The sequence below is a fragment of the Aphidius gifuensis genome, linkage group LG3 (assembly GCF_014905175.1).
Source record: "Aphidius gifuensis isolate YNYX2018 linkage group LG3, ASM1490517v1, whole genome shotgun sequence".
In the NCBI taxonomy this organism is placed as follows: Eukaryota; Metazoa; Arthropoda; class Insecta; order Hymenoptera; family Braconidae; genus Aphidius; species Aphidius gifuensis.
This window is the reverse complement of record NC_057790.1, coordinates 16,536,785-16,551,605: the sequence shown is the minus strand read 5'-3', so window position 1 is coordinate 16,551,605 and position 14,821 is coordinate 16,536,785. Positions and strand designations below refer to the sequence as shown.

At 24.7% G+C, this 14,821-nt stretch overlaps 2 protein-coding genes across 4 annotated transcripts; one reads left to right on the top strand and one right to left on the bottom strand.

The window, feature by feature from the left end:
- The first annotated feature begins 275 nt into the window (after positions 1–275).
- Positions 276–2,124, top strand: LOC122852159 (45 kDa calcium-binding protein). 3 transcript variants are annotated; one of them, XM_044151781.1, is made up of 5 exons: positions 276–545; positions 628–1,282; positions 1,361–1,420; positions 1,490–1,682; positions 1,763–1,925. In XM_044151781.1, the coding sequence occupies exons 2-5, from the start codon at positions 637–639 to the stop codon at positions 1,815–1,817; spliced, it is 954 nt and encodes a 317-aa protein (XP_044007716.1). In that variant the 5' UTR covers positions 276–545; positions 628–636; the 3' UTR covers positions 1,818–1,925. The 3 variants fall into 3 exon arrangements, with proteins under 3 accessions (XP_044007716.1, XP_044007715.1, XP_044007714.1); XM_044151780.1 differs by having other exon boundaries at positions 277–545; positions 1,517–1,677; positions 1,763–2,124; XM_044151779.1 differs by having other exon boundaries at positions 279–545; positions 1,490–1,677; positions 1,763–2,124.
- A 2,189-nt stretch (positions 2,125–4,313) lies between these two features.
- On the bottom strand, positions 4,314–13,564 carry LOC122852158 (PDF receptor). The gene is made up of 14 exons (XM_044151778.1): positions 13,386–13,564; positions 11,726–11,918; positions 11,495–11,602; positions 8,934–9,097; positions 7,814–7,917; positions 7,487–7,631; positions 7,290–7,392; positions 6,664–6,781; positions 6,520–6,589; positions 6,347–6,432; positions 6,089–6,269; positions 5,906–6,020; positions 5,727–5,820; positions 4,314–4,454 (listed from the first exon to the last, which is right to left on the bottom strand). Exons 2-13 carry the CDS (start codon positions 11,805–11,807, stop codon positions 5,765–5,767), a joined length of 1,332 nt encoding a protein of 443 aa, XP_044007713.1. The 5' UTR covers positions 11,808–11,918; positions 13,386–13,564; the 3' UTR covers positions 4,314–4,454; positions 5,727–5,764.
- Positions 13,565–14,821: the final 1,257 nt, after the last annotated feature.

The window sequence follows — 14,821 nt, the reverse complement described above, 5'->3', positions numbered from 1 at the left end:
AAACTATGCTAGTGGACTCCAGTCTTTAGAAAATAAATATGAAAAATTGCAGACAAAAAATATAAAAAAATACACAGATAATAAATTGAGTGGTAAATTAATAATAAGTTTCGAATATTAATGAATGCATCTTTATATCGAAAATGCCATGTATTCCTTAAGGTAGTTTTAAATTGACTCCCTATAAATAACCACCGAGCCCCAAAAAGTTCGTCAGATTTGGTCAGATTACTGCAAATTACCCATCGCTGGAGACTTTTGGGGAGTTGGAGGCATACGTGCACAAAAATCTTGCATAGTGGACACTCCCCTTTATTATTATTATTTATATTTATTCATTTCCATTGATCATATTGGAGTAAAAGTAATAAACAAACTACATACTATGTATGTCGACATAGAAAGTATCTATTTTTTCACTACAAATAATGTGGCAGTGGTTTTTCTGTTATTTTGTCCTGTGCTGATGAATTTTATTTATTAATACTGTATATATTGGAAGGAATTGACAGATCAACCACTCTAATTTTCGTGATTATATTTATGTAAGTAAGACTATACTTGATATTTAATTTTTTTGTGATACCTATTTTGTTATTTATATTATAAAAAATTTTGTCATTCTAGAATTCGAATATGCGAAAACTTGATCTTAAATTTTTACGAATAACTCGCTGGACAGTGTTCGTTCCACTTTTTGTTTACATATGTTTTTTGTTAATAAAATATAATAGTGATATCAAATTGAATAATGAAAATTCATCAGAAGATGAAAAAAAACTTAAAGATCTTCTTTTTAATTTACCAAATGTAGCAGATGATAATGCTGATAGTTATAATAAAAATCACACTTATAAACAATCAGACATAATAAATGAAATTGAAAAGGCAGAAAATCAAGAAAATCCACGTTTTTTGCTTGAAGATGTATTTCACAGAGCTGATGCAAATGAAAATTCTGAACTTGATATCCATGAGCTATCAAGGTGGATTCATAAAAAAATAGTTGATCATATTGATCGAGCAATGAGAGAAAATATAGGATTATTTACAGCAATTGATAATAATCCACGTAATGGTGAAATATCTTGGAATGAGTATCATTCATATTTTCTTCGTTCACATGGCTTATCAGAGTCATATATTTTGTCACACAATAAAAGACATGGAGCTTTAACAAGAAGTTTAAAAGAAAGTATTATGAGAGATCGAGCAAGATGGACTGAAACTGCCAGAAATGATCCAGATATATTGACTCTAGATGAATTTCTATCTTTTACCCGTGAGTTACACTTCATATTTACTCATATTATTATATAAATTTAAAGAGACTAAATGAATTTCAATGTTACATTTCAAGATCCAGAAAGTAGTCATCGAGCTTTGCTGCAAATGGTTGAGGATCTGTTTGAAAAGTTTGGTATGATAAGAAGTTTAAATATTATTTCTTTTAATTTTTAATGTTAATAAAAAGATTGAATTGCAACAGATCGTGATGGTGACGAACAATTAACAGAAGATGAATTTGCTGATTTACCCGTTGACAGTGTTGCCCTTGAGCTACATGAGGAACCACGACCCAAAGCTATTATTGGAGGCAGTGAAGGTCGACGACAAGAATTCCGATATCTTATTGATAAAAATTCTGATGGAATGGCTGATCGAACTGAGCTTTTGGTAAAGTAAATTTCATATCTTTATATATTTTACTTGAAGTTTATGAAAGAGAAAATAACTTTATATCTACGATTTTATGTTTCAGGTGTATATTGATCCGAGAAATCCAAGACATGCAATCCAAGAAGCCCAGCATCTGATTGATGTCTCTGATACAAATCATAACAAAAGATTAACACTCTCTGAGGTGCTTAGTAAAGCTGACTTATTTCTTGGCAGTAAAATGGTCGATACTGAAAAGAGTTTTCATGACGAATTTAAAAGGTAAATAACAGTTAATTTCGTTTTTTTTTTTCTTTTATGTTTGATTTAAACTTAAAAAAGTGACTGGAATATATAGACAATATCTGTGATAGTTTATATTTAAGAGAGGAATCAATTTTCTATTCATAACAATGTTTGTTTGTTTTGTTATTTTTTTTTTAACATTCAAATCAGCTTTATAAATATTAATTATATCAACAAACTTAGTTAATTATTTATTTTAATTTGTAAAACTTATTGACGTAATATTTATTATTTTATATCATTAATGCAAAAAAGAAAAAACATTTCTTCACATAATTTATTTAAATAATTTTAGTAAATGAAAACCTATGAAATATAAAACATAATTTTTTGTTTTATTATATTTATGGTTTTATATTCAATTATTTGTGCATAAATAATTATCCATTTAAACAATAACAACAAATTAAACATCAATTCCAACTATTGACAAGTCTTAAATTGCTAGAGTTTTTTCGTCAAATATATTATTTGTTTTTCTCATTATGTTAATATTTATCACACTTTTATTTAATTACAATAAAATTACATTAAAAAATACATTTTCATAGTCAACACATTTTGCAAAATAATCAATTTTATATAAAGTATATCTTGGTTTTATTAAAGCAGTCAAAATTTTGCTTTACCACACACTTGAACACATTTTTATAATTTACTATTTTTAAATTTATAATACATTTTTGTAATTAATCTGCAACTATACATTGAAAGCTCACAACGAAAATTAAAATTTTGTAATTATCATCATTACAATAAATTTCATATGTCATTAACAGTGATTAAAATTTTTTTTTTTTTAAATTCAATGTTCATTATTAACATCCATTGGAAACTGAATTTAATTTATCAAAATTTCAACGGTTTATAATTTCTGTAACATTGATACTTTTTATCATGTCTTAAATAAAAAAATCATGTATAAATAAATATCTGATTATATTTTTCACTCTGTAATTAAGTTAGGTTGAATTGTTATTTTCATTTAAAATTTTCTGATCAAGATGAATGTCGTTTACTCGAGAAAACTTGATTTTCAAATAAAGAAAATCATCAACATTCATTATGGAAAATTTTTTACGAGAACAATCTTTATAGTGTCATTTGCTTAATATTTAATTGTACTTTTTCTAGCTCCGATCCTTTGGAAAGTTTGTTCATGTCAAGACAAACAACTTAAACTTAAAACAAGAATTTTTTAATTTATTTTTAAATAACATATATTGAATTTGTTTATTTTCTATTGAATTAACATGCAAATATAATATAGAGTTTCGATTTCATCCAAGGGTTTCTAGTTGAAGACAGCTGAGTATTTGTAAAGACACTTTGACAAAAGTTTCAAGCTTATGAAAAAAGTTATGTGTATTATATAACATGCATGTATTTTATTAAAAACGAAATCATATTTTGATCTATTTATTTATAAATAACAAAAATATAATAATTTTTTTTATTTCGAAATAGTAATGTACTATTCAAAAGCTTACACTTTATCGTTATAGAAACTTTATGTTTTTTTCTTTTTCGAAAAGATACATTATAAAAAAAAAATCAGAATTGAAAACTTTTACAAAAAAAAAAAATAGTAATGTATTTTATATTGGAGGTAATTATGATACTTAAAATGATTCTTTTTTTCTTTAAAAGTATGAAAGCTTTAAAAAACACAAACATGCTTAATTGTTTTTTTAAATTATTAATTTGACCATTAATTGTAAATCCATTTCAGTCTTACGTAAAAAAATTATTTCAAATCTATTTTTTATCCTCAGACAAAAACAATTGATAAATGTAGTTGTTATACCTGGTTTAAATTCAGTATTTTAATAGTTAATAGCTCTGGCATTTTGTATACTAAAAAATGGATCAAATCAATCCATAAAAAAAGAAATTAATTTCAATGCAGTTGTCATGTCAGAAAATAATAATAATAATAATATTAGTAATAGTATTTGCACCACTTTGTTTTTATATACTTTCATAAGACTAAAAAAATGTTTTTGTTTTGTTTTAAATTGAATATATTCACTTGAAAAATTTTAAACAATAAAAAACTAATTGGATTCATTAGTCGGATATTGTTGTTATTTATGAGGTATATTCTTCATTGACTATATATTACAGTGTGAGCTGTAACTTTACAGAATAGATGGTAATAATAAACTTTTGTTTTTTCCTCTCTTTAACTCTTTCTGCATCGGTAAATTAAAATAATTGATTTCGTTTTTATTCTTATTAATAAACTCTAATTTATATATATTTACTCAAGAGTGAAAAAATTCATTTGTAATTTATTACTGTGTTATTAATTAATACTGTGTTTAGTAAATTAATTTCAAATTTTAATTTGTTTTTAGATCAGTCTATATTCTGTACGGAAATGTTTATATTTTTTTCACTTTTCATTTTCATTCTGAGGTAATTCGTTATTCAATTTTGTTCAATAATAATTCGTAAAAAAAAGACACAAAGGTCAGACCCCTGTCCTGAAATTAGAAAAAAAAACAAACGATTAAATTCACTATATATTTCAAAGACTATATAGACCAAGACAAGAAAAATAAGCTAAGGTGTATTTTTCTTATTTTGGATTTACGAAGAGAAAAAGAATTTAATCATAGCGTTTATAAGGGTTGATGAACATAGAAAAAAAAAATAGCTAGTGTAAACTGAAAAAAAAATATACGGAATCATATACTATACCAACTTGATAAACAGAGAATGTTTACTTATATTACTTTAGATTTATTGTCATTATTTCGTTTATTTTCTAGACAAACTTTTGTACATACCCAAGGGGAGTTGTCTCAGTAAAGTGTACAAGTTTTAGCCCATTTGACTGATTAAATTTTACAAAACTGGGTTAGTGTATACAGAGAGATGCAGAGGTATATGTCCTCTTTAAATTGATGTTATAACCCTGTAGTTTTTCACGGTCATTGGCGTTGCGTAACAAAACTTCAATGTCAAATTCTATTGGGTTTCTCGGCACAATAAAATAAAACTTTTGTTATATCCAAGTATACAAGTTTTTTTAAAAAAATTGTATGTGCACAGGAACTCGAATATTTACGCAACGACTCAATAACAATCCCGTTGCTTTTTAATGCCTAATCAGTCATATTTTTAAATTTTCAAACTCTAAATTTAGTCAATATTTTTACAGATCCACTAAACTTGAAGTATTATCACAACAATTATATCAATATATTATGTAGTTGAGTTATATCATATATCACATATAGTTGAGTTAAATATGTGATTGAGTTGACACAACTAAATATTAGTTCGGTGAATATGATTAATTCAGGGTATACTAATTTATTTGATATAATTAAATAATGCAATGTTCTAATTTGTACATATACTTGATAAAACTTTACCTTGTATATGTATATTCTACCCTGAGAGAAAACGAAAAGAAATTCTAAATAAAGAAATTTTCTTATACAGTATTATTCTATTATTCTACAGTATATTATTCTTATTATAATTTTATATTGAAAATTTTCTAAAATAATTATTGTTATTTAAAGTTTGTGATGTGTAATTTGGGATTTATTATTTTTTTCTAGTAATAGAAACTTGGTTTTTTTTTACTGTGCATATATGTAATATACAAACTAATTTTTTCAACTGAATGAACAAGAATTTACAAATTCTTTTTATCAATAAAATTCTTTGTATGTTTTTGATTGAGGGAGAGTATACTTATATTCAATCAAATGGAATATATTTACAAATATTATTATACTTACTCGGCATGTTGTTCGAGAGGCAAAGAATTTTTCTTGTGTCAACAAAGTCCAGTCCAGCTGTTGAACCTTCCTGACGGTTGCTCCATTTCAATCACTGTCAAAAAAATAAAATAACTAAGTAAATATGTAAATGATTATTTCACTATTAATGAATTTCAATAAATTTCATTTTAATTTACCTGATATTAATTGGGGTGGTTGACTAGCACCCAATGTAGATCGTCTTTGATTGTTTGGCTCTGCCGTTCTCAATGATAAATATACTGATATTGATTTTTTCACTGCAAGTCTCACCTAAATTAATTTTAACTATAAAAAAACTAATAAAAAATAATTAAAATTTATAAAATTAAATATTTTACTTCTCCATTTAAAAAACAATATAGTGTTGAAATAAATAATCCTTGAAAGGAAGTCATGAAATGAGTTGTATATGACCACATTCCAAACCAAAACGTTTTGTCTAATGGTGCACTCGTCATTGAAACTAAATTTGTTATTCCTAAAAGTGGAAGTAATACAACAGCTGCTCTAACTGCTTTTCTATATAAAATTAATAAATATATTAAACAAAAATAAAGTTTAATATTCTGAAACAATATAACGTTAAAACAACTCACCCTGCTTGTTCAATTTCACTAGAATGACTTTGTCGTAGTTTAACAACTAGAACTCGAACAATATTTAACAAAAACAGAAAATTAAGCTGTAAACAAAAATGTATATTTTAAAAATTAAATAACACCAACATTTATATATTGCTTAAGAAAATTTTATAATGATTCATTTGTACCAAAATTATAGCCATTCGTGGACCTTCTAAAATCCAAAAGTAAACTGAAAGATTGTATCCCCACCAGCATCTGTTAATAATTATAACGTGTCATTTAATTATAAAAATATAATAAATATTTAATAATCAAATTGTGAGACTTACTTTGATGGATGATAGTTAAGTGCTGTGACAAGTGCCCAGCCTGATGTCATGACAATTGGAAGACCCCAGCCGATCAATCGATATATACGATAATATGATGCTTGGTGAAAAACTGAGACTAATATTATCATTAATGAAAAATTAGATTAGTACAGTGAATTAAACAGACAAATTTCACAATAAATTTGCCAAACTATTCTACATTCACGAAGTATAAATAGAACACATAATCATTAAATTCTCTTAATGCAATTAGAACAATTAAATTAAACTGACTGAATTACTCATGTGACTATGCATGTATATAGGGTTAGTGAATAAATTATAATGACAATAGTTAAATAGATAAAAACTAAATTGTATATGATATAAATTTCAATAGTATATGATGTGTCTCATGACTTATGAGATGCGATATTGTTTTCCATACATATTATAATATCATAAACATCAAAAATTTCAAACGACAATAGCCAATAAAATATCAAAATAAATAATCTTCAAATTTGCTGGGGTTTTCAAAAACCACAGTTATGGAAATACGTATGAGATCTCTAATTTAAATTTGCTCATTATTCTAGATGAACCTGGTTTTTAAATTGACATTATAAATTTATTTTTCTTACCAGTAACCATATTATGTAGAAAAAAACCTTCTACAAACATCCACATAAACATTGCTGTTCTTGCATATTCAAGAAGTACATAGCTCGCTTCGCACAAAATGGGCTAAAAAAAATCCAAAAAAATAAAACGAATAAATTAAAATTATATAAAGTTATTTTTTCCTTGAATTTTTTTCCTCTATATTTGTTGAACTTACCGTGTTATTGATTCCTTGTTTTGGTCCATAAACAGAAGATTTTAATAATGCCTGATCTATGTACAAGGTCAATCTAATTAAAACCTGAATAACCATCGCGACAAATAAATTTTTGTGAATTCTCGTTCTTGTGTTTCTCAATGATCTGAAATACATAAGACTTTTTTTGTTTGTCTTGACTAAATTTTTTTTTCCAGCAGCCTTGCAATATATATGAATTTTTATTAATTTTTTAACTTTGATACTTTTATTTGATATTATTATATATTATTATATTTGCTATTATTAATAATGATATAATATTAGTCATACAAACATTTAACTAACCTGAATCGACAAAATATAGTTAGTGAAATAACCAAAGCTGCCAATGATATACTTAATCCCACAAACTCTAAAGTCCTTGTTGCTTCTGCAATTTCTAGTCTTAGCTAAAAACAGAACATCAAATAATAATAATGATAATAATAATAAATCGTTTAAAACCATCAATGACAAAAAAAAATGTTGGTTCAGTTTCAATAGAAAATAAACATTCAAATTTTTATTTACTACAGCTTTTGTAGAAATTTTATGTATTTCTATGTAGTCACATCGTAGTATATCATATATATAGGAACAAGCATATTAAAACTGTTGAAAAAAAATAAAAAACTTCGTGTCGTACTTGACCTCAAAAAAAAAAAAAAAAAAAAAAGTGGCAAAGTGTTTTAGTAATCTCGAGTAATCTGGTGTACTTAAAATAGTGTACATAGAGAAAAGAAACTTATTAAGTTTTAGACTGTAACTACAGTATTGTAAAACGTTTTCGTAGCTAAACTGTAAATATTGAACTTCAAAAAATATCTCTATACATATATGGCTGCAACTCTAAAAATAGAATTTAATATTTAATTAGCAATATTCTATTGTTGAATAGCGTAAATATATTTTAAATGAAAAATTCTATAATTTTTTAAAGTAAAAAAAAAACACTTATTGAAAAAGTTTTTAAAACTTTTAAATGATATTTCAATAACTCCAATAGTCTTTCAAGTGATTTATTGGAGTTAGAAAAAATATAAAATTGGGTTGTGTCAATTGAAAAGTCAAAGCTCACTTGATTGTCATTGTCACTAGATTCTTTTATATTTATACAAATAGAAATATTATTTAGTAAAAATAAAAAAGTCTAAGCTCAATAACAACTAAACCACATTCTATAAAGTTTAATAAAAAAAAAATATATATATATAATTAACTTGATGCACAAACTTTGTGCAATTAAACTTGCCATATACAAAATGTTAATTAAATAAATAAATCATCAAATTTTGTATATAGTTGAACTTGCTTCAGTAATACTTAATTGTTTGTTTAAATAATATTTAACGAATAAAAAAGAACGAAGCTTTAATTAACTGTTTAAAAGTAAACATATAAAAGTACTTTAAAAATATGTAAATACCTTTGCTGCATCCTTGGTACCCGCATAAAGTTTTCGTATGAGCATCAGCATTTCTGGGGTGAAACAGGGTGTATAATTTGTCCAGCCATTTGGAGAATCTTGTTCACCAAATTTTCCACGACCCTCCCAGCTTCCATTCACACTACATCGTCTTTCCGCAAATTCTTTAATAAAAAAAAAAAACAGAATTTAATAAAAATTAAATTAATAGTTTACCTGTGCAATGCTCGAGTATCAAATAAAATTGTCAATAATAATAAAATATATATTCAAATGAAAAAGTATATTCTGATCTATTTCAAGAAACACTGATATATGCAAAAATACACATATGAGAAAAACATGATATTGAATTCCCAATAACACAATAACATACATTTTCTACCTTTCGACAAACCAGTTATTTGACTCATACTGAATTTCAAAATTAATGAAAGCTTCAAAAGAAAAATACATACATAACGGCTATTTCGAGGGTAAAAAAAGTCACATGAACATTATAGGCTATAAATTTTTTATAAAACAGGTCACATACGTATGAAATAATAATGGCAGTTTTCAGTTTTTTTTTCATCATCATTAAAAATAATTATTTGTATGACCATAAAATCAGTCAAGGTGATGATGAGAGCAATCAAAGGACAAAGAGTATTACAAGAGAGCATATCGCTCATGATAAAAAATAATAATGACAATAAATGATCAATAATGAATGATCCACGTGATAGTAACTTTGAATTCAAAAGTAAAAATTTTAACATGTTACAATTTAAATAATAATAATTTATTTATGTGATCAGTATTACATGTATATTGATTATATATTGGTACTGTTATTAAAAAAAAATTCAATAGCTTTTATTCATTCAATAAATATGTTTTTTTTTTTTGTCACTATTGTTGTTATATCATTTCAAGTTTATCTACAAAGTTATGCACCTAAATTATTTCCACATGTGAAAAAAGAGTACCTACAAGAAATATGCGATCAAAGAGTTTTTATGCATTGAATTTGTTTTGATTTTTTATCGTATATTTCAATACACATACCTTTACAGTAACAGTGGTGCAACACAATGATACTATATATGAGATGATGCAACATAAAATTGAAACTTTTTAGAAAAACAAAAATATGAAAAAATTGGCTATATTTTTATTTTAGTTATTTATTATTTTTTTTATTTATTCATGATATTCTTTTTGCAACAAAAAACTAGTATAATTCACAAAAATATATTGACTTATTGAAATTTCACTACTTATTACTTTTTTTCATTTGGTTAAAAATTCGTAAATGCTGAATTGATAAACTATTTTTTTTATAAATAACTTTTTGAATCTATCGATAGGTGTTGGCCTCTTTTCACTTTTGTTGACACCTGACCACTTTGGGGGCTTACTATTTTTGCAAGAATAGAGTAACAATAGTGATAAAGTAAGAAGTGTATGTACAAAAATATATACAAGTGCACATAGAATAGATGAGTGCTTGTTTTGTATGACAATTACCAGATGTAGCTTTTTTTTCTACTGTATTATTTCTCAGTTCATGTTTTATTATTATTTCTCTTTTTCTACTCATATTTGGTCTTTCCAAACCAAACAGAGCTTTTCAATTGTCACATTGTTAAAACATGAAGAAGGAAAACGAGAAAAGAGTAAATAAAATCCCCAGAGACGAATCTTAATGTCCTGACTATTGTATTCGAGTAATGAAATTTATAACTTGTATATTTTAAATATTTAAAAATTACTTCAAAATTCGATAAGAATAATAATAATAATAATTCTATGCAATAATAAACTGATTATAAAATTGCATCGCTCTGATGTGAATTTGAAAATAAATTTGCATATTTAAGTGTACTCAATATATATATACCTACTTATTTATAAAGTAGATTTTATCGTCTACATCAATAAATGACAAAAGCTTTACCTTGAAAAAAAAAGACATTTTTATTCTTTTAAGGTTTTTAATCTCTCTCTTATCTTCCAAGCAAAGATTTCGGAAAGATCCAAAAGGAAAAGAATTTTTTTTTTACATAACACTAATATGTGCAGTGTAATCTGAGGCTTATAAAGTTTTACCTTATACAAAAAAAAAAAAAAAAAAAAAAAGAATCCAATTTTGCCAAGATGAAAAGTTATAATAATACCAAAAGTTAAACATTTCAAAATCATGCCTCAAATGTTTAAACAATTTTTGCTAAAAAGTAAAAAATAAATAAAAGTCGACATAATATTTGAGTTTCTTTGTATTGGGATAAATTTGCAGCAGCAAAAGTCACATATTATTTGAATATATTTGTCTTGATACTGTCCACGTTTTATTCAGTATACTTTTAATGATGTACAGGTATATATAGACATGTGTTTTAGCAAGAAAACCGATACTTTACTTTGTTTCTATTGCATATATCTATATTTATTTTTAAAAACTTTTTTTATATTTTAATGATTATCATAAAAAGATTCAAATATAATTTTTTGTGAACTTGAATTGAAAATAATAAATAAAATAATATGAGTTAATGTAAAATATTTATAATATTTACTTGAAGTATCGACTCCATTGTCAAGAGGACATCTCTGTTTTGATGTTGTCGATGATGATATTGGAGGCCAACAAAGAATTGAATCCCAGGCTGCGCTGCACCAAATTTCTTTTTATAACAAAAAGCAATACATTAAATGTTTATTTATTTAATGTAATTTAAAGTTTATATGTATATATATTGTGTATAGAATTTTATATAGAAGTTATTTTTTCTTTTCGAAAGACTGACCTCCTTTTGGTGGAGTAAAATATTGATACTGGAGCTTGCAAAGAGTTTCTGAATTATTTTTTGATATTTGCAAATCCACCATAATTATTAGTGTCAACTTTTATACAAATTTTCAGCAACAAACAATTGTGTTTTTTCAAGATGACTATTATTGAATTAATTATCAATAATAATTATGAAGCATTTTTTACATCTGAAACATAAAAGAAATTAAACGTAAGTATATATTATATATGTATCAATTGTGTGAACAGTAGATGATTTTCGTACAAGTGTTGAGAAGGACCTAAAAAGAGTTAGGAAAATTTTGCCTAAAAAAAAGCTATTGTTGTGTTTTATACATTGAAAATGAGAGTCTCTCACAGTCGAATATTACACAAAAAAAAACCGCACTTATGTTCTACATGAATATGAGCCTCATTAGTAAGGTGTCGACTTCGATTTTCCAGGTCGTCGAAGAAAAGTCAAAGGCAAATCCATGACCTAAAGCACTTGTAACCCAATGTGTTGTTGTTGTTGTTTTCAAATATATTTTCAATTTTTCAAATATCTGATTAATTTGATACAAATAAATTTTGTTATTGTGGAAATTTCTTATCATGAAAATATATTATAACTCGGTAAAACAATTTTTAAACAGTATTTCTTATTCCTGAAATATGCCAAGTCAAATTAATTTTCGTCTAATCTTTTTTTATCAACTTTTTAGAAAAATTTATAATAAATAATATAGTCACTAAAGTGTCATTATTAATTATTATTGTTTGTTTTTATTATTAATGTTTGTCTTGGTCTAAATGTGTCAAAATTTTATAATTATTTATAATTAAAAATGTCGAAAAAATTACAGGTTTATAGAAATATTAATTTATCTATAAATGAATGAGTTTAGAGGTATACCAATTGAAATACTAGAATTATTTATAATTCAAACGATGGACAATCTTGTGCATGTCTATGGTTAATTTTCGATTTTTCTTGTACTAATATGTTAATTCAATTAAAAAAATAAATCATATTGATTAAATTACTAATCACTATTACTATATAATCTATAAAATAAATTTTACCAAAATTAATCTTTTAATTTATTAATAAAATATGACTGTTGACTGGCATGTAGAATTTTCAAAATTTGACCGTCGGTAAATCGTCTGTTCACCTATTTTTTTTTGATAATTTTTCTATCATCAAATGACAATCTTTTCATAATTAAAAAAACCGAAAAAATATCCTGATTGATTCAATTCATTGTACATTATAGAAAGGTATACTCACAAAATATAATTAGATATTATTAAAACAAATTAAGAATTTAAAGTCTTTTTCAATTAAAATAAATTAATATATATTTGGCTCTGAATTTTCCACATATATTTTTGAATAATGCATTAAAAAATTCCAGGATACGAAAAATGAAAAAAAATATATATGTATAGAATATTCTAATTTTCCTGACTTTTTCCACTTGGGAATTTGGTAAATTAATATAGTATAAAAATATATATATTATTCGAATCTGGATTAGTTTTTTCAATTATCAGAAAATATCAAAATATACTTTAAAAAAAGCACGATAATTAAAACTTTATTAAAATTATGAATATACATTTTTTTTCGAAATTTAAAAAATTTACAAAAAAATAAAAATAAAACTTACCCCTGATCATTATTGTGTTGAACAAATAATTTAATTATTAAAAAACACTTTGTCATAATACTTTATCTCGAAAAAATTAATCTAAAAAAAACTGCATAGCCTAATACTTTTAATTAATTACGTGTTTTCACTAGAATAGACAAGGGTAGTAAACGCTTCGGGGTCCACGCGACGACTGCGACCTATAATTTTACTTGATTTTACTGGTGTACCAAATATATACATACAAAGTATAGGCAGATTCGGAATCCAGCGTGGTTTCTCATAAACCCATGCGCTGATTTTCCCCTCTCATTTTATCTGCATCGTGCCAATTCACTTCCACTATAGTGTATACCATTTGCAAATAATAGATTTTTTTTGATTCTCTTGAAAAAAAAATTTTTTTTAAGCAACAGCTTTTATTTTTTTTAAATATTGAATAACCAATTGTTTTTTTATTAAAAGAAAAAAAGTTATTGCTAATAAATAAACAAACTTTTATTCGTTCAACATGCTTCAAGTGATAGAAATTTCGATGCTCATTACATTTAAAAAAATTAGATGTAGAAAATATGAGAAGTATGCATAATGCCACCCATCGAAACTTCCCAAGATTTCTTTGTTGTATTGAAAAAATTTATTTTAATCAGCATGGAGATTTAAAATTGAGAAAATTAATGTTATGAAATTTTTTTTTATAGATAGAATGTCAATTTTTCTATCGTTTTCGTGTTACATCACCGTAAAAATCGATTTCTCGCAACAAGACAAAGACAGTCGTGTTTGTTAGATTTTAAAAGTATATTAAAATAATGGTTATATTTTATAATAGTATAATGGTTATAATATAGAATGAGTTGATAGTAAAAAAAAAAAAAAAAAATGGTAAAAAATAATTATACAAGTTTTTTGTAATTATTGTTATTGATTTTGTTTTTCAAAAATATCAATAAGTTTTTTTTTACGAATACTTGACAATTTATTGAAAATACCTCTCATTGAATATTTTGAAAAGAAATGTTTTTCTAAAAATAATATAATATTTATCAGCCCTTTTTGATAAATAATAATACCATTATTATATTAAACAATTATTTCATAACCATTTATTATGAGAGACTGGTGAACAATACTTTCTGTCACATCCAGATATTGCAAGTGAATAGTGATGTCAATTGAAATTTTCCACATTGGCTCATTTCATAATAATAATAAGCTGATAAATTTGTAGCAATATTTTTTTTTTAAATGTGCTATAATTTATTAATGTTATTGACGATCAATAATTTACTCTTTGTTAAAATGATATTATTAAAAAAATTAAGTATACAAAATGAAAAAGCTGTTGTTATATAATGCATGTATTGAACTTTTGTTTTACAACATGAAGGATCTGAATATTAAAAAAAATACATGTTCATATTGGTTTACTTAGATATAATATTTTTAATAGG